General features: G+C 39.3%; 1 protein-coding gene across 1 annotated transcript in view; it reads right to left on the bottom strand.

The window, feature by feature from the left end:
- Positions 1-312: 312 nt before the first annotated feature.
- The window catches only part of LOC309562198 (E-selectin-like), a gene marked incomplete at its 5' end in the record, with an annotated part of 105693 nt that continues 80019 nt past the window's right edge, over positions 313-25986 (bottom strand). Inside the window, 2 exons of the mRNA XM_082266318.1 lie at positions 313-350; positions 15246-15401. Coding sequence (XP_082122444.1) covers positions 349-350; positions 15246-15401 — 158 coding nt within the window. The 3' untranslated portion in view covers positions 313-348. The remainder of the gene's footprint in view (positions 351-15245; positions 15402-25986) is intronic.

Genomic DNA, 25986 nt, shown 5'->3' with positions numbered 1-25986 from the left:
CTCTAAAAATTCTATTTTCTTGGCTGTTATTCTGATCTAGTGGCTTTATTAAACTGAGTCACTGAAACAAACATACAGATCTTTTTTCCTTCCCTATCTGCATATTTGTTCTGTGGCATTTACTCAAATTAAGTAGTCAGTTAGGTAATACAGGAGAAGGCCTCTAATGGCAACCTATGATTTTTTTTCATGACAATTTAACTAAATATATATATATAAACACATTTATTTAACAGCTCTGTATAAAAAATAAAATTGAAATCATTTAACTTATTCATATACAAATATGATTTAAAAAAAAAAAACACCAACCTTCAAATGCAGGATTTTCAAAAGTGTTTACAGGCTCTCTAGAAATAAAAGAAATTCATTTTGTCAGGTATAATATAAAAACAACATGAATGCCCAAATCTGTATTGGTATGAATAGAAATATTGAGGCTTATATTTCAGGTAAGGCACCCACCTTGGGTGGGGCGGTGGGTGTGGGTACACCCTGGGTACAGTCACTGACAGTGTGCCTGTTTCATTCCTCTCCTACATTGTCTGACAGGTTAAGTTTATACCACACCGTCCCTGGAATTCACAATGACTAGCGCAGGCAGATTGTGCAACAGATTTTTCATGCAATCTAAAAAGTGGTGCAACATGTGCCATATTCATGTACCTGTAAAAAGTGTTAAATCAGCGCAAGCTAAAAATAAATTAAAATTAAATTGAAAATGCAATACAGCAGCTATACCAACTGTGGTTACCAATGCAAAATCAAGATCAATAAATAACGATGAATAAGTCACTGAATACAGTGCACAAATAAAAGTGAATCAATGTGCTGCAGTGCCAAAAACAAGTGCAAAAAATTGTCATAAAGTGCAAAATTTTAATAATAAAGTGACGATGTGCTAAAGTCAATCACATAAATCATTAGGAGCAAAAAAAAAAAAAAAAATGTATACAATAAGTCCAATAATGTGCTGTGATCAATCATATAAATGATTAGAAGCAAAAGGTGCAAATAAAAATTAAAAGTCAATCAAGCATTCTTCTTCCTTAGTGTGTGAACACAGTAGAAAAGTGCTTCACCAGTGCTTCAAAAAAAGTGTCAGTGCTTTCGCCACCACCACCTAAAGGAAGAAGAATGCTTAATGGACTTTTAATTTTTATTTGCACCTTTTGCTTCTAATCATTTATATGATTGATCACAGCACATCGTCACTTTATTATTGGACTTATTGTATAAACATTTTTTTTTTTTTTTTTGCTCCTAATGATTTATGTGATTGACTTTAGCACATCATCACTTTATTATTGATATTTTACACTTTATGCCAATTATTGCACTTGTTTTTGGCACTGCAGCACATTGATTCACGTTATTATTTGTGCACTGTATTCGGTGATTTATTCATCGTTATTTAGCGCTGAACCTTTTATTATTTATTTGATATTCATGTACCTGTCTTGAACTTTTTGGCACATTTGGCACATGTCTCACTTTTAGAATGCACGCAAGACACTTTCACAAAATCTTACTGCATCAGTTTCTCTCTCTACGCCAAAAGAAAGTTGGTCTTAAAGTGGCTGTAAAGGCAGAAGGTTTTTTTTTTTATCTTAATGCATTCTATACATTAGGATAAAAGGCCTTCTGTATGAAGCAGCCCCCTTCAGCCCTTCTAATACTTACCTCAGCCTATTTAGATCCAGTGATGTTGCAGAAGTGTCTCGGCTGCCGGGGACTCCCCTTCTCATTGGTTGAGACAGCAGCGCGACCCCATTGGCCAGAAGAGCTGAAGAGGGACCCGAGAAGAGGAGGATTGGGCTGCTCTGTGCAAAACCTCTTCACAGAGCAGGTAAGTATAACATGTTTGTTATTTTTAATGAAAAAAAACTGAGACTTTACAATCACTTTCATTACCTTATGTAAGATATGAACTGTGAGGAATTTAATTTTGAATTTGGCGCATTCTTTGCACCACAATGTAAAAGTGATGCATTTTAGTGCTACCTGAACTTGATGCATAAGTCGTTGTCAGAATAAAAATTGTTGCATGTGCTTCATGAACTCGGCGCAATACATTAACAAGAGGGATTAATGCCAGAAAAGGGACATAACGGCTTTATTGAATTCCACCAGTGCCTGCACAGCAGACTCTGCAGAGTGTATACTGTGCATGAAACTATGTCCATTTGTTGCCTAAATATTGTGTCAGGATGTTGTCCTGTATTACAACGATTGCCACATATTGTCACAGCTGTCCATTTTTTGCCCACGGATTGTCAAGATTGCCCATTTGTTGCCCGCATGTTGTCACAATAGCCAGTGTGTTGCACATCTCTTGTTAGAATTGCCCATTTTTTCCCTACATATTGTCACAATTGCCTGTTTGCTGAGCATTTACTGTATAGTATATGATTGCCCATTTATGCCTCAAGTATTGTATTGCTTGCAATTTTTTTTTTTTTTTTGCTTCATAATGCCTCATTATCCCCAAGCTCAGCAAATCATTGACTTTTATTTATTTATTTTTTATTTTTATGCTGGCATGGGTATACAGTTAGATAAAGAACATATTTTCTTGACATTATTATTTGTTTTATACATAATAAAATATATAATATTTGTATTAATACTGAAAATAATTTTGATTTTGAGAGAAAGGGAGAGTTAATAAATAATCCACTCTGGGTGTCAAATACGCTAGATACACCTTTTTTGGGCTAATTTGAAAATGCTTGTTGCTTGATTGTTTTTGCCATTTATACTATCCTGAGGCACAGACCTAGAACAAATATACAGATGAGGAAAGTTCTGATCTACATTTTAATTGGATTTGTGAAACTACTGGAACAAAGATCAGCATGTCAGCCAAAGAGAGGGGTGGATCTGTTCAGCCTTTGCACAAGCACATGGGACTTTCCTTGCCTGTAATGTTAATGTTGCCATTTGTCTACATTTCCTGGGGACAGTCCCTGTTGTTAGCTGGGTACCATAAAGTTTGATGTGCATAGGCTTCCACTTGTTACTCTGTGTGTACACAGCAATGGGTTAGAGGCTACACACTGCAAACTTTACAGTACACTACGTGGCTCCCAGGGACAATGCTGGGCCTCTAATAGATGAGACTGAAACAAGCCATAATCTGTGAGAAATTTGCTGCTGACCAGATACCAGAATTCTTAAACCTGACCTCTGTACTCTCTGCATTATGTAATTCTGACCCCTGAGTTTTCAGTGCGATTTAACTCTGACCTCTGATTCTGTGCACTACTTAATCCTGACCTCTGAACTCTTTGCTGTACTTTATCCCGATCCCTGAAATCTGTGTGTTACTTAATCCTGACCCCTAAACTCTCTGTGTTACTTAATCCCAACCCCTGAGCACTGTGCATTACCTAATCCTGACCCTGAACTTTGTGCATTATTTAATCTTTATCCCTGAATTCTCTGCTTCATTTAACTGCTTCTTATCATTAGGACATACCCATACGTCCTCGGGAACAAATGGGCGTGGAAGGAGGCCTCCTCTGCCCACCACTGTTCCCGGGCTCTTCGGTGCAATTGTGGAGCCCAGGTTCGCTGCATCCTCTGTGGCCCCCAAGTACCGAAGGTACATTTATAAACCATCACTTCTGGTTTGGGTTTGTTGTTTACAAGCTATTACCAGCTTGTAAAGCATCTGATCAAATCGATTTGAACTGCCAAAAAATATACCCAGGGATTTTGTGGCAAAAGCACCCCCCCCCCCCCCGGTCATTTGGATATTGTAGAAATTCATATTTAATTCTAGCAGGTTTGTTGCGCCATATCAAGTTTCTGAAAATTGTACTACATTTTTAAAAATATTTGTGCGTGATCCAACATGGCGAATAGTAGATTACCTGAAGCATCAATACCATTTTTTAAAGATTGGTATGGCCAGCCATAGGAAATGGGGGCTTACACCATGCCCTGCCCTGAGAACTATATTTCTGAACTAGAGGTAATAAGTTTTAAGATAATTACCTCAAAATATTTAATTTTTACATCCACCTTAGGCTGTGAAACTGCAGATGCAATAGGGCCCTGAAGGGGGTTCAATGGGAGTAATATAGGCTAGTTCCAGTTTATTGTAACACCAGAAAAGGTGCCAAACTTCTCTAAAACAGACATTGCCATAGACCGCAAACCTTGGGTATCAGCTGAATGTAACAAACATGTGTAAAAATCTATTTTTACTTCATATTTTCCTCTACAGAATGACCTCACCCCCAAAGGTTTGTCTTAGCAAAACCTGCGAGGGGCTCTAGAGCAATCGAAAACAGAAAAGGTAATAATGGACACCCTTGTCTGGTTCAATGAAACAACAAAAAAAAAGCTACACATTCTCCCACTGACAGAGGCCCTGGGACACAAATATAGGAGCTTAATATAATTGCAGAAGGTATTACCAAAGCCAATGTGCTTGAACATCTCCCATATATAGCACCACTCTATGCTGTCAAAAGCCTTGACAAAAGCAGTGCTCTATTTATCGCGTTATCAACAAAAGTTTGAATATTTAGAAAAGTACCTCTTATATTTACAGCAGTTGAAGAGTTAGGCATAAAACCAGTTTGGTCTGGGTGGATGAGGGATGTAATAACTTTATTTAACCTATTGGCCAGGCTAGAATCCTAATATTTAGTATTAAGTGAGCAATGAGATTTGTCTATTAGATTCAGGAGATAATACATTCCTCCCTTTCATGTAGAACTACATAAATAGCCTCCGTCATAGACAGAGGGAGATATCTGGCCTTAAAGGCCATATTGAAAGTCTGTAACATAAGGGGTAGAAGAATTCTTCCATATTGTTTATAAACTTCATTAGGAAAACCTTCTGCAGCAGGAGTTTTCCCCTTAGGGAGGGATGCCACGCCTGCCCTCTTCCCTTTTGCCCAGACAGGATGCATGCGAAAAGACTGTCTGTCCTGCACTCTTTTTTTCCTTAAGTTTTTTTTTCTTGTTCAAGTATTTTATTGACAACAAAGAGAACAGTACAGATTAAGTACTTTCTGCCTGTAGGACGTCCATGGGTGTCCTCGGGTTGCAGTAGTTATACCGGGATAATGACTGCACCTACAGGCATCCTCTCAGTATTGAATTTTTCAGCCGGCAATTCCCTTTGCAGCGGAAGAGATTTGAGTGGCTAAATAGCCACTCGATCACTTCTGCAAGTGGTAGAAGGGGGTCCTGCCTGCCTCCCTACTGTCTGATCGCAGAGATGACTGGCAGCATCCGCTGCATATAACAGTGTGAGGACCTGATATTGTTCTTCTCTCTCTGTGACTCTGGAAACAGGAAGCGATAAGTATGTTGTCACTTTTGGTTCTGCCTCTTTGTTTACCTGGACGTTAGCGGCCAGGAAAGCAGCTGATCAGACCGATCTGTGGTCTAATAGTTGTTCATCCATTGTAATAGCAGTAACATTAATCCAAAAAAAAAAAAAAAACTATGAAAAATAACGTTTTTATAAAATAAATATTAATAGTAAAAAAAATTAAAGAACCTCCATTTCCATGTGCTTACGCGCAAATGCGAACCTGTGCGTTACTCATATGTACAAAATTGGGGGGTACCCACGCTTCACAGAGTAATCTCAGTGTAACAGCCGCAAACACCGGAAATGACAAATCCCTAATGTCAAATGGAGCAGATAAATAAAGAAAAGGTGGTTCTGCGCTATTCAAAAAATAAATGTGCTAGCTCTCTATAGGGTTACAGGTATAATAGCAGCATATGTAGTAAGAAGTGGGTGCAATTATAAAATAAAGTGCACTAGTAATAATTAATGTGTGTGTAAAGATTACTAAAAATAAGATAATATATTGAAAGTGCCAGAAGTACACAGTAGGTAGAATACTGAAGAATAACTAATTATGTCCAAAATCTCATGGGTAAAGCTGAACAAATAGAGCACAAAGAATGCAAATAGGAAAGGTAATAAATTAAAGAGTCTTCAATCTTCATTAATACAAGTGAAGGGAATATTAAAGTGCTAGTTTATAAGCATAGATACTGAATACAAATATTTTTAAAAACAGGTAATAGACCTTTTAATTGTACTTCATTGATAGTGACAGAAAAAGCATAGATACTGAATATACGTACTTTTAAAAAAACAGGTAAAAAATTCTTATTGAATTTCATTGGTAATGGCAGAAAAATACTCATACAAGACAAACTGAAAAAAATAAGGCAAGTTTTCTCTTGAAAATACGCAGCGTTGGGACTAGTAGATGAACACAGAACTAGTTAAAAGTGTAACCAGAAATAGGTCCACGTACTCCTTTAACTATTAGCAGAGTGGCATATTGATGAACAAAAATCTATTAGGCACTTCCACATCTAACCACCTATGTAAGGTGACCTATTGACAATCAATGTAAAGGGGGCTCTACTCTTACTAACCATCAGCTTAAGGAGGCACCTCTTTCACTAAACATAGCGTAGAAGGGACATTTCTACCAATGAACACTGATATCAGGGGGCACTTTCACTGACTGTTAATGTAACAGTAGATTTAGCAATGTAATTACACCTTTCTCCAAATTACCACTAATGTAAGGGGGCCTTTATTCTACTGACCTCCAGTGAAAGGTGATACTTCTCTCACTGACCATCAATATTATGGAAAACCCATTAACACCAGTTAAAAGGATGCTTCTGCCACTGATGTAAGAGGAAAGTTCTCCCACCTACCACCAATAAAATGGGAGCATGTACACTGACCGTCAACGTAATAGAGGCATTTATATTGACCACCAATGAAATGGTAGTTCTATATCATGTAAGATGTAAGTTCTTCCACTGGCCACCAATATAAGGTAGAACTTCTTCTATTGGACACCAATGTAAGGGGGGCATTTACAATGGCCATGCATGTAATGGCGATGTCTACACTGATCACAAATATAAACTAAACTCCTCCCTCCACCCAAAGAAAAATATACCTCTTCTCCTGCAGCAAGAATCGCCACCAAAGCACTTAACAGGCAACAAATGCAGAGCAATGCCCAAATGTTGAGTAAGGGGAAGAGATCCCAAGCTTTCCTTGGGCTTAGTGTTTTGTGACACATTAGAGACAAGAAGGAACTTAGAAGAACCACCCTCCATTCTGCGCCACTCTGCATCTGAGGTCTGTATAGGGCAGATACATTACCACTATGTGGGTGTTCTTAAAGAGCAATGGACATTGACACCCACATAATGGTAATATACAGGGTGGCTGGTATATAAATTACTTGCACCAAGGGTGGACTGCCCCACCAGGTACACCACTGCTTCCCACTTCCTTTGAGTTCCTAAACAGGAGAAGGTAAGCGTCTTCAATCAAGTTTGCTTAAATCCTTGCAATGCATGAACTTACAGGGAGAGTTGTTTTGTTTTGTGTTGTTTAATTTATTTTATTTTACCCTCACCCCAAGGAATAGGTTTAGGTAAGCGGTAAATGCTTACTTTTGCATTTGCACTGTTTTTTTGGAGGTAATTGGGTGGGATGCAATGAATTAATTCTACTTTATTTATTTAAATGAAGTGCCATCATTTTTGTGACAAAACAGGTGAAATCATTATTTGGAAAAACCTACAATACAATCCACAGTTTAAGGATACTGGTACCATTAGATATTGCATTCTATATTTCCAAATGAGTTTTATTTCCTAAGGCCACATTCACAAATGCGATTTGGCCCTGGGCTGTCTGGTTCCAGGGCCAATCACTCACAGGCAGTGTTTTTTTTCTGAAAGAGTAGGTGCAGGAACTCCCCCTTCTAAGTCACTTTGTGTCTCTGCCCCCTACCCATCTCAGAGTACTGACCTTGGCTCCGCCCCTATCAACCTCTGAGCACCAACCCTTGGTTCCACCCCCTACCTTGCTCCTAGTAAGGCCACTTTTAGAGAATATAGAGCCAAGAATAATTTTGTAGTGCTAAGTAATTTGTATGGAATTTAGTAATGATAACAGGAAAAGCAATAAAATAGATCCTGCTTAGCCAGCAGCAATAGACCCCCCAGCAATAATAGACCCCAAAGAGCAGCAATAACAGATTTCCCAGCAGCCAGCATCAATATACTCTCCAGCAGCTATCAACAGAAGATCCCTCCCTAAACAGATTCCTTTCAGCAACAATTGAACCCCCAGTAACAAAAGATTCTCTGCCAGCAACAATAGATTGCCACACAAAAATAGATCCCTCCCAGCAACAATAGATAGTCCAGCAGTTAGCATCAGTAGACCCTCCACCACACCCAGGCACCCCTTGCCATTGCACACATTCAGTGCTGGAGGTACTAAAAATGTGTTCCCCTGTGTACCCACTCAAAAAAAAGCCCTGCTCACAGGTAATTGCCACATAGCAATTACATGTGAGCGGCTGCAAATAGCTGTGGGAATCAGAAGCCTCCCATTGCTTTCCATGGGGCTGCCACTGGAACCCCAGCTGGATTTCTTGAAGATACATTCTGTGGGACAAAAACACAGGTGCAGCCTAAACAGCTTTCCATATTTCCAGGTGATACTCTGTAGTTTAATTAACAGCTCTAATTAACAATCTAATTATTGAGGTCTAAGCACATTAACAAAGCTTACTTGTTTGTTTTCAGTATATGGGCCTTTTCTTTTTCTGAAAAAAAGCACAGAACATTGACAGTGAAATGTTGTAACTGAATACATTGCGGAGAGAATTTTGTTTTATTATCATATTACACATGTTAAAAACAATAAAATAAATATAGAAGGTTATTTTTTTTTAATTGTGAAGTTCTTTTTCTCTGCAACAATATTACAGTATTTTAAGCTAACCCATGGGAATCCTTAGCTTTCCTAGCACAATGCCAGTCCCATTGGTTTAAAAACACTACAGTACTCGGTTTCTTTCCCAGTAGTCAGTTGCTATGATCTGTTATGATATTAAGTAGTTTTATTTTAACACATTAAATACATTGTAATATTTAAAATACCTCTACTCTGTTTCGTAGCCAGTTGCTACTTTAAAAGATAAACAATAGAATGAATCCATGGGGACCTGGTGTATGAAAGTGGGGAAAATATTGTAAAGGGGAGAATCTGAAGCAATAAAGTAATTGTGGTGCAGGTCTCTAATTCTGCATATTGTTAGAGTTTCTCTGAATAAAAAATGATGTTTCTTAATTTCTCTAATTTTAGACTATGGAAGATTTTTTTAATAGGCCAGGAGACAAGGGTCTTATTAATGTGTAACTTCCCCAAAGAGAAAGAAACTGCATTGTTTGTAAAAAGAGCAAAAATCCACCTCTAAACGATGGGGTGATCTTATTTACACACACCTGAAGCCCGGAAGAGGGACATCTTATTGATCTGAAACTTCTTGTAAAGGGAAAATTCTACACATTGTGTCACTTGTGGACAAAGCAATTAACAAGCTGGGAAAATACACAAGAAACAACATACCTAACAAGAATGAACTGAGGGTAACGTTTCTACTGATGTGGTTCGGACCCTCTATATTGCAATGTTATGAGAACAAAATAATTCAAAATATCATGGAATTTAGTACAACTGGTAAATCTAAAAATATGAGAACACTTTTCATAGATCCATACAAGACATACAAACTTAATTATTATGTTTATAGATGATTGCAACTTTTACAGTAAGAAAGATGTGCATTTCATTAATTTGATAAGATGAAACTATTGACACTGTTGGGGCTCATTTATTTTTGGTAAAAGGGTACAAAAGGAACATCACTATTTCCATATAGATAATTACTGTATATATGAAAAGACAAAATTATGACACAAGATATTATCTTATCTAAAAAGGACTCAGGCATTATATTGTCATATTAATATTTGTTGTAATCATTGTCCTTAGAAATATGTGTGTTATTATGAACATATACCCAAGAAGTGAAAATAGAAATAGTTTAAAGTGTACAAATTATTTTTCTGTGTATAATTAATATTTTTTTTTTTTTAACAGAAACGTTTTATTGATAAAAGCAGTAGGCATAAGAACAAACATTGCCAACAAGGTACATAGTTAGAAAGCAAAAACAACAATGAGAAAGGTCATGTGCACATAGATGACAGCAATATTAACAGAACACGAGATAACAGTCTACCATTCGGGTGTATAGCATCATCAAACAGGGCCTTAGCAAGTCACAACCCACCGGAGATAGTGGGTCTCCATGGGGGGAGCAGCGGGGGAGTTCCAGAGGGCGGAGTCGAGAAAGGCCTAAAAACAGCCCCCCCCCCCGCTCCATCCGGCCTTCATCCGTACAGCGTCAATATTACCACCGGGGCGTATAAAAGCATCCGCCAACTGCGGACAAACTAGAGCCGTAAGGACCCGGCAGCAGTCCAAGCATCCCAAACCTTCCCAAATTTCTGGGGGCATTGTCGTCCCATAGTATAATTAATAACCTATGCGGCCTTTAGGCAACCTCAGCGGCCCGAGAAAATTAGGGGGGAAACATGAATAGCTCCAGCAATCCGCCTAACACAGTCTTGGAGCAAACCACCTGAGGAAGGTCAAGCAGCTTGTGGTGTATAATTATTATTTTAATTATAAATCACTATGTATGGAATTACACCTCTTTGTAGCTAAAAGTTTCTATTTAGATGCTCCTACACCAAAAGATTAATTACCACAAATTAAAAATCACAGAGCCCTCAGAAAAGGATAGTTACATGTCTTCTTAGTTAAAATTAACATACAGTAGTTAAATTATAGTATAAAGATTAGACATTTTAAAAATTCAGTCATACCCTGGAAAACCTGAAGATAGACATTTCTAGTCCCAGAGTGCCACCTAGTGATCAAGTCAGTTATTAAATATATGCGGAAACCGTTAATTAATAAACTGAGCCACCAATAATAAATAAGACTACATCCTCTCGGTGGGTTTTCAAAGGTTATTATTTTTAAATTATACCTGTGTATAACAAGCTCAGGTAGGCGGGGTGGAGACTTCATTAAAGACATCACACGCCCCTCATCTCCAGGGATTCAAGATCATATCATCACATCCATCATCAGATATCCTGGAACTCACATCTTTCATCTTAGCTAGATGTAATTTTGGGAAGATGGATACCATATTAGGCCCAGCCTGTCTCCACCAAATGATCGCCAACCATCTTTAAGGGTCTGGTGGTCAGCAGCCATTTTAAAGCCTACCTGTGCTTTCCAGTAATTCACTACATTCGCTTTTGGAGTGTAACTATAGTTTCCCTTTTTCTTGATGATTTTATTAGTGTCATTTGGCAATAGTTTATGTTGGCTGATTTGCTACCCCATTAGATACTCTAACACCTCAAGAATTGGTCATCTAAATATACCGTATTTGAATAATTCAGACGGACTCTGCCCCGACATTTGACTGTCGCAAATTAACAGGCTGAGAGGTTAAATGCAGAATATTGTCTGCCAAACTTAGTAAAACTAGTTAAGGTATCTATGAGGAGGAAATAATTATTTGAGATAATATAGAAATCTCAGTGTCTCTGTGTCATATCTCTATGTCACTATTACTTAGGGCAGGGGTAGGGAACCTATGGCTCGCGAGCCAGACGTGGCTCTTTTGATGGCTGCATCTGGCTCGCAGACAAATCTTTAATACAGGGGGGCGTGTCCGGACGTAAGCCACGCTGGACGTGTAGTCCCAGAGCTCCGCCACGTCTATCCCTCAATCCAGTGCCATCCACGTAGCTGTGCCCGATGCCAAGGAGATTTCTGCACCCATTGACAGTACACTTTGTGGGCTACCCACCGCTACCCTCAGTTCGTCTCTGGGTGACTGGATTGCCGCGCTACGGACACCGCGGCCTACTCGCGGTACCGCCGCCGGCTCGTGTGCTGTGCATCTGAGGGCCATGGCAATCACCGCCCGGTAAGGAGACATGCCATCAGCTCCCTGTGCCCCAACAGACACAATCTCCTTCCCCTCTGACACCCGGGGACCCACGGGAGCTGCCTCTCACATCCACTTCTGAGGCCTTCAGCGGCCGGCCGCCATTTTCTCAGGGCCAATACTCCCTCCATCCCTCGCAGGCCTGCAGGCGCTTCACCACTCTGGCCTCATTGCATACCTGCCTGCTCTTATCTCTTCCCGACTGGACTCCAGACACTTTCACACGGCTCCATCTACTCACTGTATAGCTGCGGCCCATGAATATGAATATTAAATTAAAATATTAAATTAAAGGTTCCCGACCCCTGAAAAATAGTGTATGGCTCTAACGGAATTACATTTGAAAATATGTGGTGTTCATGGCTCTCTCAGCCAAAAAGATTCCCGACCCCTGATTTAGGGGATTTGTAATGTGACTTCTGTAAAATAAATTTTAATTTTTTTTATAGTCACAGTCCATATTTACACTCAACCTTTTTGTATTTAAACAAAGAATATCTGCATGGGGAAAAGTATCTTGGGAAAAATTAATTAGTTAGCTTAATTTTTTCAATATATTATTTTTGTATTGGAGGCACTGTTATTGATCGATCGATTAAACATTAATCGATATAGCTGACTCAATTTATCATTGAAACATCCCTGACAATATAGTACCCCTTAACTTCTAATACTTTTTGCTCAGTAAAAATATTTAATGAGCCAAGCAGTTTTCCAATATAAGGTGATCAACAAAGTATTATACAGTATATAGGATAAACCTTTACAGGTGTGGTTCTATACACTGAGAACTGACCTATAACCATGACCTGTGACCTACAACCTGCTAATAAACTCGCCTGCACTTTCAAACGGACAAGTCAAAAAAATCTGTACCTGCAAAATTGACTTTTTTACTTTTTATTTATTGTAGGAAAAACTTTTTATAGCAGTAATTGTAAATTCCATAACAGCTTAATAGGGGACAGATTCATCAGGAGGAATCAAAATAAATAGCTATGTGGATTGAAATACAGTGGATTTAATTTGCATTATTGTATGAGAATGCAGCTTATTTTTTATTGGGAGGAAAATGTTTAAATGTGGGAGGCATGTTTAAAGTTATCCTCTGTATTCCATCTAACAATACTTCTGTGTAGAGGCTGTTATAGGCTCTTTTTTATACCCTCTCTAATGCAATACCTCTCCAGCAAATCTTAGATAGCAGCTCTGAAGAATTAACTTTATAAAGAAAAGTCTGATGTCTGCAGGTCTGCCCTTTCCTGATTGGTAAGAAGTATACATTGTTTTTACTGGCTGTGCTATAATATTTTTTATTATATATTTTTTTATATATTTTTGCTATATTTTTTTTTTCACTTTGTAGCACTGCATTAAAAATGTGTACTAGAAGAAGAATATTAGTAGCTCTAGAAATCACAAAAAAATTATTTTCATTTTTAAGGCATTACAACAGTGTTAATTTTGGCAGCAAATTTCAATTTAGTTTTAGTCTTAGTCTTAGGACTAAAATGGCATTTTAGTTTTAGTCCTATTTTAGTCTTCTGCAAATGTTTTAGTTTTAGTCGTATTTAGTCGACTAAAACTCCAGTATATTTTAGTCGACTAAAACGCCCTACATTTTAGTCGACTAAAACTCATTTTAGTCATCTATAATCAAATGGGTGTAGTTCAATTGTAATTTGTAATGCATTATTTAAGCATTTCTCTACAATTTCCAAACTCATTATATACTACTGCTGGTCCTGGAGTGAAAAATCTAATATGTTATTATTTATGCTTTGAGCATGCACCAGTGTTAATTTTTGGCAGCAAATTTCGATTTAGTTTTAGTTATAGTCTTTTTGACTAAAATGCCATTTTAGTTTTAGTCGTATTTTAGTCTTAAGACTAAAATGCCATTTTAGTTTTAGTCGTATTTTAGTCATCTGAATTGTGTTAGTCGACGAAAACGTTTTAGTCGGTTTTAGTCGACGAAATTAACACTGCATTACAAGTTAAAAATTGTGGCCGTCATAATGTTAATGAAGATCTGTCTTTTTTTTACTTTGCCCTTTATATGTATAAACGCATTAACACACTCACAGTAATTTAACTGCATTGCTATCACTTTTGGCATTTCATGGACCAATACAAGGCTACCCTAGTGTTGATGATCAGTGGCTGCCATTTCTACATTTTTCATCAAATTGTCCATGCAAATGTGCACATTCAGTCTATCTAAACTCAAGTAAGCATATTATTGCAAAATATACAATTTAGTAAAAAAAAAGTTAAAATTAAGGGAACTATCCAGGACTCAAGATCCAAAAACAACTGCAGCATCTAAATAAAACTTGGATCTTTAAACATCTATAGTCTAATTTTTCAATAGTACGTTTATTTAGTATTTTCTGAGGTTACAAGATTCATGACAGAATTTACAACTCTTTACACCTCATCCCATCTTTTTACCCATTCTCTTCTCTTTCAAGTTGTCAGCTTTAATGTACAATGCCACTATACCCAATGCATTATTTATTAAGGTTCTAAGCTTGCTTGGCTGTCTATCATGAGCAATGTACAGGGGTACCTTCCTAGGTTTTTATAAGTGAACACAATACACACACAAAAATACAAGCAACGTTACCAAAGTTATGTTCTAATCCGCAATAGTTTTGCTTCATATGCATTTGAATTTTTGAAAGCTTCCCTTCTAATCAGTTAATGGATCTGTAGATATTCAAATTACCTAAGTTAATGTATCTAAAATATATAGATGAAAACTGGATAGTTTCAGTGAACTTTTGCCATTTTGGCGAAAATCATTGAGGAAGATGAAATGTAAGTTTTTTTGGCGGTCCCTGAGGGTTACAGAGCTTCTTGTGTCCTGTTCTTGTAAAAAAACCACAAATACAGGAAACACAAAACTACATTGAATATCCCCTCTCCCACGCAAAAAAAAAAAAGTTTATTTTTCTTTCAAGTAAAGTTCCTCTAAGTCATGAAATGACATTGACAACAATATCACTTTTTTTGTGGCACAAGCAAATTTGCCTAAGAATTTTAGGGGGCTTTAGTGTATTGATCAGCAGGGAACATAAGATCAGACATCTTTTATTTAAGTGTAAACTGGTTCAAGTGTATGTTTTTAAAAATATATTTCCAAGAGTATAGTTTTTTTTTTATTCTGTAATTTTTATTTTATTTGTGCACATGATAAAGTGACCTGACCACTTGTCAAGTGTTAAATGTGTAAACTGTAAAATGTCAAAAGTCAATTTAAATTTTACTTTGAAATATTAAGTTATAGCATATATTTTTTAAACACATTTTGCAAAAATTGCACAATATCTGTTTAAAAGCAGTGAAAGATACTTACTTTTTTTACGAAGGTAACTTAATAAATATGCAAATGGTATGCCAGACAAAAATAGCCCAACGGTTCCTGAAACTGAGCTTACTATGGCAACTTTTTTCTGTTTTCCAAAGGAAGCATCCCAAGCTAGAACAGAGAAACACAAAACAGTACTATTAACTCTAATACAGCATACAGAACATTACTGATGTTTAAGGAAATAGGGATAACCAAACTGATCAGAGTCATATTTCTTTATCAAAATATGATTTATTTTTATAATCCAAAAAATATCTTTGGTCCCACCCACAACAATACTAAACTAGTTCGTTACCCATATTACCAACTTCCCAATAGCTGGTGTGGTTGAAATGGTTTTCGTTTCAGTTGATCTTTGTATTATTTTTATTTTCACTTACATTTTATTAGTTTTTCAAAGGTTTTAGTACAGTGTTCGGCAAAGACAAAAGTTTGTTCACAACATGACCAGATACTGCATAAATGATTGACAAGCATAGTTTAGAATGTTTAGCCAGGTGCTTGCCTAGAAACAGAGTGATTCTAGGATGGTTACGTACCAGGTGCTGGAGGCCAATGGAGAGAGGGCTTCCCTTGTGGCTAAGTTTCAGACTCTCCTGGAGGTGAGACAGGAGGAGTCAGGCACAAAGTAGCACAGGTCGCCTGCAGAGTTGCTTGCAGGAGGACTCAGGGATACTGCTGATGTATTGAGGCAGATGGCGCCTGTGAGGTGTGACAGGTCTGTATGATCACTATGTCAGAAGGATGGTCGGTACAAGCCAGGATCAGGAGCCAGGTGGGTAACAGAGCAGACAAAGTCAGGTGGGAAGCCAAGGTCAAACACATGAAGCAGGCAGAGGGTATCCATAAGACAAGCTGGGTTTGAGGACTGAAGCAGGCAGGAGACAGGTCAGGAACAAGCTCGGTCAGTAACAAAGGAGCAAGGAATCACAGGAACATAGGTAACAAGCTGAAGATCAATCAGCAGCTTCAACCACTAACAGGCTTCCTTATCAGGGCTCATGTGAAGTGCTGGGGGAGATGCTGGGTCCTAGAGTCTGATGATCCATAGTCATCTGCATTCTGCAAATACCAGTTGGTGCAGCCCACTACACTGGCCCTCGTGCTACTCTGTGAACTCACACCTCCTGTCATCACTACCAGGGGTGTTGGAAATGAGGTGTAAGGGAAGCCACCTCTCTAGCTTGATCTCCACAAGGTACTTGACACCTAAGGACTGTTTACCAAATAGCTGTTTCGAAGGAAGTCTGCCTAGTGCATGTAGTAAAAGGTGCCTCTTTAGGGAACCATATATTTCATCATAGCCATTCATACAGAGTGCATTCTAAAGCAGTTATGTCCTACTGGTTACAAATGAGTTATTGTGGTATTGATCACCATTGCTGTTACTGTTTACTAATGCTAAAGCGTATTGCTGATTTTGTCGGTTGCTCGGTTTACTTTGATCTAGTGGTACAGAGCTGTATTCTAAGATGCTATAACATAGTGACTACATTGTCTAGTGAGCTGCAATAGAATTAATTCTCCTTTTGCTCATTTATGCATATACTGCCATTTACGTCATCCTGTGAAGATATATTTAGTTCCCTTACCACTAACCAGTCTGACATTTGAATTCTGATACTGAAACAACGTTGTGTGCAGGATATTTATTTTTGTGCTCCCAATACTATTCTAATCACCATTTGCTTAACCAGGTGCCCAGAAATGACTGGACTAAGGAGCAGATTCGTCAAGCAGTGATGGTCCTAGTTCCAGATCAACTAGTGTTCATATTGAACATGAAAACAGACCAGGCCATCTCTTACACTCACAGTATCTCACAAAAGTGAGTACACCCCTCACATTTTTGTAAATATTTTATTATATCTTTTCATGTGACACCACTGAAGAAATTACATTTTGCTACATTGTAAAGTAGTGAGTGTACAGCACTTGTATAACAGTGTAAATTTGCTGTCCCCTCAAAATAACTCAACACACAGCCAATAATGTTTAAACCGCTGGCAACATAAGTGAGTACACTCCTAAATTAAAATGTACAAATTGGGCCAAAAGTGTCAATATTTTGTGTGGCCACAATTATTTTCCAGCATTGCCTTAACCCTCTTGGGAATGGAGTTCACCCTAGCTTCACAAGTTGCCACTGGAGTCCACTTCCACTCCTCCATGACGACATCATGGAGCTGGTGGATGTTAGCGACCTTGAGATCCTCCACCTTCCGTTTGAGGATGCCCCACAGATGCTCAATAGGGTTTAGGTCTGGAGCCGTGCTTGGCCAGTCCATCACCTTTATCCTCAGCTTCTTTAGCAAGGCATTGGTCATCTGGAAGGTGTGTTTGGGGTGTTTATCATGTTGGAATATTGCCCTGTGGCCCTGTCTCTGAAGAGAGCTGATCATGCTCTTCTTCAGTATGTCACAGTACATGTTGGCATTCATGGTTACCTTAATGAACTGTAGCTCCCCAGTGCCAGCAGCACTCATGCAGCCCCAGATCATGACACACCCACCACCATGCTTGATTGTAGGCGGGACACACTTGTCTTTGTACTCCTCACCTGGTTGCCACCACACACGCTTGACACCATCTGAACCAAATAAATTTAACTTGGTCTTATCAGACCACAGAACATGGTTCCAGTAATCCATTTCTTTAGTCTGCTTGTCTTCAGCAAACTGTTTGCGGGCTTTTTTGTTCATCATCTTTAGAAGAGGCTTCTTTCTGGTATGACAGCCATGCTGACCAGGTCTGGTCTGAGCACTGACAGGCTGACCCCCCACTCCTTCAATCTCTGCAGCAATGCTGGCAGCACTTATACGTCTATTTCCCAAAGACAATCTCTGGGTATGACGCGGAGCACGTGCACTCAACTTCTTTGGTCGACAATGGCGAGGCCTGTTCTGAGTGGAACCTGTCCTGTAAAACCACTGTATGGTCTTGGCCACCATGCTGCAGCTCAGTTTCAGGGTCTTGGCAATCTTCCTATAGCCCAGGCCATCTTTATGTAGAGCAAAATTTTTTTTTTTCATATCCTCGGAGAGTTCTTTGCCATGAGATGCCATGTTGAACTTCCAGTGACCAATATGAGAGAGTAAGAGCGATAACACCACATTTTTACACACCTGCTCCCCATTCACACCTGAGACTTTGTAACACTAATGAGTCACATGACACTGGGGAGGGAAAATGGCTAATAGGGCCCAATTTGGACATTTTAACTTAGGTGTGTACTCACTTTTGTTGCCAGCGGTTTAGACATTAATGGCTGTGTGTTGAGTTATTTTGATGGGACAACAAATTTACACTGTCATACAAGCTGTACACTGACTACTTTACATTGTAGCAAAGTGTAATTTCTTCAGTGTTGTCACATGAAGAGATATAATAACATATTTACAAAAATGTGAGGGGTGTACTCACCTTAGTGAGATGCCATATATACTGTTAGAGTGAAAAAGAGGGATTCCTGCCTGTTTCCAAGAGTTGAGTCTCTAGTTACCCAGTGAGGCTGAGGCTTGTTTGATTCAGCTGAGAGTGCCATACACCAAATGCGAAAGTTATGCCAAGACCACGCCAGAGCCTGAGGTAGTCATGACTGTACCTGTATGGGTACAGACAGCTGGAGTTCTTCTCTGGGCAGAATTTCAACACCTGAATAGACCAAGCTGTGCAAACTGTTGGAGAATGGTAGGTAGCTGATTCCAATCAAAAGACAGAGGGTAATCGAAAGTGTGTGGGCACTCACTTCAGATGTCATCCAGAAGCTAAAGCTGGCAAGCCAGGCTGCACAGTGACGGAATGCTCACCAAGAAATGTATGGAAGAGTAAAGAACTGTGCAGAGCTGATCTACCTCTCTAAGTACACCTGCTACAACATCACCTGTGGGCATAGGACAGTGAGTGTATATGGAGGTTTTACATTTTTTTGTGTTTTTTTTTTTTTTTGGGGGGGGGGGGGTTTTGGTTGAACTAGATAGACAAGTGTCTTGTTTATATAAGTGCGCACTGTGCTCTAGACTGTGTATTTAATTAATTGTGCCGCTAATTATATCAGGTATTCCAAAAAACAGAAAGTCAAAATATACATTGCAATCAAAAAACACACATTTCACAGTAGCGCACTAGAGTACACAAAAAATAAAGTGTCTATAAATATAGCTTGGTGTCCATAAAAAATCTGTGAATCAATATCTTGCAACCTCATGAAAAAAACATTAAATAAAAAATCCACTTGAACGTGATGAAGAAAGTGTAAGAAAAGTGTAAGAAAACTAGCATTACCACCCCAAAATTCCTCCACCACAGTGATGTGTGCACTTCCGTTCCCTTAAGAAACAAGCTCACTAGAAGCTGTTGCCATTGACTCTTGCATCTGGCAAATCTCGCTTATATGTTATATAGGAGCCGCTAATGCACGCCAAACTCCATCCAGATACTACCTTCAATCTCCACATGTAGGAATAAAAGTGAAGACAGAGCCTTTCAATAAGGTAACCAATAAGGTAACCAATTAAATAAAAAGTATTACACGTACATCAAATAAAGTATTACACGTACATCAAATAAAAACCAAACAAGCCTTCATGTTAAAATTTCAATCATAGCAGGTGACACAGTGCTGCGATATCACTATCCCTTCATACAATACAGTTGTCGTGTAGCCACGTTCGCTTTGTCACTTTCTACTTTCTACTTCATCAAAGGGGGTCGAAGTGGCAAAAATCACTGTCGTTGAGGAATGTTGGGGTTGTAATACTAGTTTGTAACACTTTGTTCATCACGTTCGAGTGGATTTTTTACTTATTGTTTTTTGCATGAGGTTTCAAGATATTGATTCACCTATTTTTTATTGACACTAATCTATATTTAGGAACACTTTCTTTTTTGAGTACTTTAGTGCACTACTGTGAAATATATGTTTTTTGATTGCAATGTATTATTATTATTGTTTTTTTAGTGTCTTTTTTAATCTGACTAACTATGTAATTATGTAACTACTGTGCCCACCTACAACAGCCAGCTCCAAATTCAAAGATGCAAGGAAACAACAGTGGGGTGCACACCAATCTTCAAGAACTTCTGAACAGTTACCACAACAGATCAAGAAGAAAGTACAAATACAGGCTGCTGAACCTACTTCAAGCTAATTTCCTAGCAAGTTAGTAGGGCCTTCACCCATAGAACTGGTTCAAGTGGAATGTATTTACACCAGGGCCCTACTGGGCACAGGAGCACAAGTACCCTGATATATTGAGACTTCTTCAATAAATATGTGAAACATTTACCCTTACAGAAGTTGGAAGGCCAAGAGATTTGGGGCGTTGGAACCCAGAAGTTCCCCTATGATGTGTACCTGCTAATCATTTGACTATTCAGTAGCTTGGCAATCTAAAACATCTTACATCCCAGTGGTGGTGTGCCCTCACCCCCCTTGGGCTAATAAGAATTGCCAATGATCTTGTAAGGAGACTGCTCACTCCTCTTGTCACAAGAGATGACTCGACAGCTGAAGGCATCCACCCCAAGCTAAAACAAGTGGAAGCAGTGGGGAAGTTGTGGCAACTGGGCAAGGGCGAGAAAGTGCTGCAACCAGGTGAAATAGTGTGCTTACGAGGTACAGTTAAGTTAACTTGGAATCAGCCAGGCTCCTTTGTTGTCCCCGGACTCGATTCTTGGTGATAGGAAACTGGGGAAGAGCTGATCCCTGAAACTTTGTCAACCAGGGCACAGCAATGAAGTCATAGAAAGATCTCCTTCAATCTTTGCAACCCCCCAAGTGAAGTTATAGGACTGAATGTTGATCAGACAAGTGAATCTGGTAGGGGGAACAGCAGATGAAATCCCAGTAGAAAGGTTATACCTAAAGAACAGTTTAACTTTCACCTCAACTGAAGGAGAGAGCCAAAGTCCAACTCTTGAGATAGCAAGAGATGTTTTCCAAAAATGACTTTTATGTGGGATGCACAAAAAGTGCCCAACATAGAATTAGCCTTCAGAAAGACAAGCTCTTTAGAGAAAGAGTTTAATGGATTTCACTGGGTGATCTGGAAGACCTTCATGAACAACGAGAGCTGCAGTGTATTATTTTCACAGATTGGGAACACTAAGTCATCCAATTATTTGCAGCTTATCACGTACCTGGTAAAGACTGGAATCTCTTGCACCTCTGCCAAACACTCATGAAGGTGGGGAAAGAGAGTGTAAACGCAAGGAGTGGCACAAGTGCCAAAACAGGAGCTAGCTGGTGATGTCCACTCTGTAGGTGGGTAGAGCTGGTAGTTGCAGTCCTTGGAACTGGATGCAGTAGCAGCTTGGCACCAAAGCGTGAATGGGAGCACAACCGGGAGACAAGCAGCAGTCAGCGGCAATCGGGCAATGAGGTACCAAATCAGCAAGCAAGCAAGTCTAGGATATAGGCCAAGGTTAACAGCCAGGCAATGCAGTACAAAGTAAGCAGGCAGATCAGATCCACTAAACAAGCCAAGGTCGAAGTAGTAGGTAACAGAGCTAGAGCATGAGCAGAGGCAAAGTCCGAAGGCAAGCCGGGTTATACACGGGTAAGCAGGAACAACGAATCAGGTCTTGGGAACACAGGAATGAGCTGAAGACCATTCAGCAACTGCTCACAGTAATAGAGCAGTTTAAATAGGCCACTGGACGCCAAGTGCTAATTTGTATGTGCGCACGTGCACATGTGCACGTACGCATTTGCGAATGCGCACCAATTTAAGCATGAGCACATGTGCACAAATATGTGCGCGATGAACTAGCACTGCAGAAGTGACATTGGTCTTTTGCATATACATATTAGCATGTGTGCAATGTGCATGAGCATGAATCTGCACTGGCCTTTTGGTGATAGAAATCTGGTTTACCTGCACAAGATATGAGCATCTAATCTCAGGCTCTGCAGGAAATTATATATATATCTTAAAAATCTCCTCTGTTCAATGCAGAGACTTTAGCTAGGGATGGGTATTGGTAAAACCTCAAAATAGAAAACTAATTAAGGAGGTATGACATGTTGATGGCATGTATTCTTCTAAACCAGGATAATGGATAAGAGCACAAATTGTTCAGAAAGCTGGAGAGTTCTTTGAATAGTGGTGGATAATTTGCATTGTATAGAGAGTAAAAAGAGAGGCTTATATTGATGCCTAAGTAAGGTAGGGATGAGGGCCAAGTGAAGTGATAGTTTTCTTTGATTTGGAGACACATTTGGGGATTTATGGTGGTGTTTAAAGCTATGGACTTGGCTTAATTTACCTTTAATCCAGTTAAACTGTAAAGTCTGCCAACATTTTGTAAAGGTACTAGTGGAGTGGAATCATTTAAAAGATTGTTTTATTATTTGGATCACTTTTAATTGTTTTCATGCTGTTCAGGGTGGTTACAAATGTTATAGAATAAATAATCAATGTATTTAAATTTCAGCACCCCTGAGTGTCTATGGGTATGTCTATTTTCATAATTTGCATCCATTCAGACAGCTTTGTAAAGATTATACCTTGTTGGGGTATAACCCTTGCGCCACTGGATGTGAAGGCCTAAATGTTTTATAAATACTAACATCTATGTTGAGCAGATTTGCAGCAGCTGAAGAGTAGGATAATGAAGTGATGAAATGGCCTCTAATAGTGATGCCTTGCCTAAGTGTTTATAATCCAAAATAACGATCTCTGAAGACGTCAGCGTGCTGACGAAACGCGTAAAGTCGAACGCACGTAGTGAAGTCACGAGGGTGTCGAGTGGAATGCAAACCAGAAGGTACACGCTAATAAACTTTTTACCATTGGAAATACTACACTATCTGGAGTCCGTTTGCTTCCTTGTATGACTTGTATTGGTGAGAAAGACATCTAGGAAGCCTGCAGGCACAGGCCAAAGCTACTGGATTGTATCCATTACAATTTAACCCAGTGGGGGATACCACACAAGCCCTTATGGTCGTGCTGCTATATGGCAGTCACCTTACTTTAATCCAATAGACTGTGTTTACATATTAATTTTTCTTGGACATTTTTCTTCTATTGTTTCAAGAGATTGTTTGTTCATGCACTTTATATGCACTAAGCAGCTTGGTTTAATCAAATTGCATGATTGCACTTGTTAATTTATTACTCCTTGTATATATAGTATACTTTACAATTTTATACTCCTTGTATATTCACTTGTGCATTCACTTTACAATTTTTCAGCAATTTTAGTAATTTAATAAATTTATTAATTTTGAACAGTAGTTGATTGCATTTGTTGTATTTGCTTATTAATTTTGATTCACACATGCACAGACAGCACAATTCACTTATTTTGGATTATAAACACTTAGGCAGGCGCTAAGGCTGGCATCTCTATTAGAGGCCATTTCATCCATTCAGACAGCTTTGACTGTTCTCAACCACCGTATTGCTTGAATGCCAATCAGATATTTATTCTAATTGAGAATTCAGGTAGACATACCATTAAAATAAAAAAAAATTAAAGAGCTATGATTTCTACTATAGCTAAGGTCCTAGGAAAAAAAACAAAGCCTTCTTTAGGGAAAAAAACTTTTGTACTGTAGCTTTGGTAACTTTGGATTGTGGAAGATAGTATATGTCCAGCCAATAGCTTTTTTCTAGCCTTAAATAAAGTTGGGAAGGCTTAGAACCCTCGACGGGAGTTTATTGCTATCCTGGGCTTTATTAGAGAGATTTACACTTACTTCCTGTTTGACTGGCAACATTTTAATAAACAGGAAGCATAAGGAACTATCCAAGAACAACACCGATAGAAATAAAAATGCTTTTCTTTAATTGAGTAAGGAGGGCTTGAAAATTGATGCAGCCACCACATCCAATAATTGGCTATGGGGGATAGGGAGCGAGTGGTAACAATTTTATACTATTGAGCATATTGCCCCCTATGGCAACCACTAGAAGGTTCATGACCAATGGTGAATGCTGGAGCTGATACAAATATTTGAAGAGTGGCCTGGTAAGCTCTGTCTCTCTGAGTGGGGGCCTGGGGAGGCGTGTGAAGAAGAGAATCTGCTGACAGGGCCAGAAGCCTGTTTGGGCCTGGCACAGAATTCTTCAAGCTGCCCTGCCGGTTCAAGGAGGGTACAGCACCAAAGGCGGAAAGCCAGAGGAAACAAGTCCTGCTGGAGGGGGAATGGAGGACTTTGGCACTCCCTTGGATGGAGAAGATTTGTGACCCACTCTGGAACCCATGAAGAAACTGAAGTCCTAACCCTCTCTGTGAGTCGGAGTAATAAAAATGGAAAAAAACACAAGTGACTAGAGCCCATCATTGAGGTAATGCTAGCCCTCCCCTGCAAAGAAGGCATGTTTTCCTTGCCCCTGGCTAAGAGGGGTGCTACAAACATTTTAGATGTCATTACTGCCATGCATGTGTAACTTTTCCAGCATGGGAACCTTAAGTTCACTAGTCTGACCGTCATTCTGAAAAGTTTTGGAAAGCAACACATTTATTGTCATTTTTTTTCTATTGTGCCTGTTACATTTACTATAAATTTATAGTAAATTGTGCTTAGACATGCCTCAGCCTGAATTAATTTACAATGAAATATAATAGCTAGTCTGGGTGCTGCCTTTTTGTAATGACCAATTGCTGCATCTGAGCACTGGGTAGTATAGAGTTTCCAGCTTCATGTAACTTACTGCTCTAGAGTCAGAGATTTGATAAAATGCATGGAAACCTTTGATCTTCTGTTACTACATACCTCCGAAACCTACCGATTTCCAAGGAACATTCCTAGGATTTGAATCAACCTATGTCCCAGCATCAAGTACTGGAATGCTTGTTCCAGCATCTGTTGCTTGTATCTGACTGGTGCAAATACAGAAGAGAGCAAAAACCTATTTGTGCTGTTTTCTGTTATGATAGCATGACATGACTTAGAGCTACATGGGAAGTCTGAGATGGATTTCCTTTGATCTGAGGCACTGTACTGGTCTGAAGTCTGAAGGGGTTTTGCTGGGTGAAGGGGCTGATCTGAGGTTTGAAGAGGAACTGATCAGGGGTCTGAAAATTAGTTTAAAGGGGGCGGTCTATAGTCTGAATGTTAAGGGTGACTGATATGGGGTATAAATGTTAAAGGAGCCTGTTATGGGGTATGAACATTAGAGGAGGCTGAGATGAGGTGTGAATTTTAGGTGGGGGGAGGGGGCTGATCCAAGGTCTGAATGTTAATGTAGCACCCTCTAGTGTGGCAGTAGTGGCAGTGCAGACAAATCTATGTTTTTGGCTCGTAGTAAAATTAGTCTCTGAATCTAGGTCAAAAGTGTACTTCAGTTCAGGGCTGGATGACTCATACAGGCCGGTCTCTGGTGCCTCCCCCTGGTTCTGGAAAGTTGGAGAACATTCTGGAAACTGGAGGGCGGAGGCCTGCCTACTTAGGGGAGCTTTGTCAATCCCCAGGCAGTGGGCCTAGCATGGCAGCTTAGCCAGTCTTTAAATATGGATGAGTCAGACTGGCAGGGAGTCAGAAGGAAGATGGAGTGCTGAGGAGACTGTTGGTGGCCTTTGAGGAGGACCCCTGCCGGGGGGCTCTGCCTCTTGCTGGGGCTCAGGCTGGTCTAAGGGGATTCTGGCAGCGTCACAGTCTGGAAGGAATCTTGCCTATGAAGCAGCAAGAGCCAAGTGGACAGTGTGAGTATAGCAGTACATTTAGGAACTTGCAAAGAGA

The sequence above is a fragment of the Pelophylax lessonae genome (assembly GCF_965119305.1).
Source record: "Pelophylax lessonae genome assembly, chromosome: 8".
In the NCBI taxonomy this organism is placed as follows: Eukaryota; Metazoa; Chordata; class Amphibia; order Anura; family Ranidae; genus Pelophylax; species Pelophylax lessonae.
This window is presented reverse-complemented; position numbering and strand designations above follow the sequence as displayed.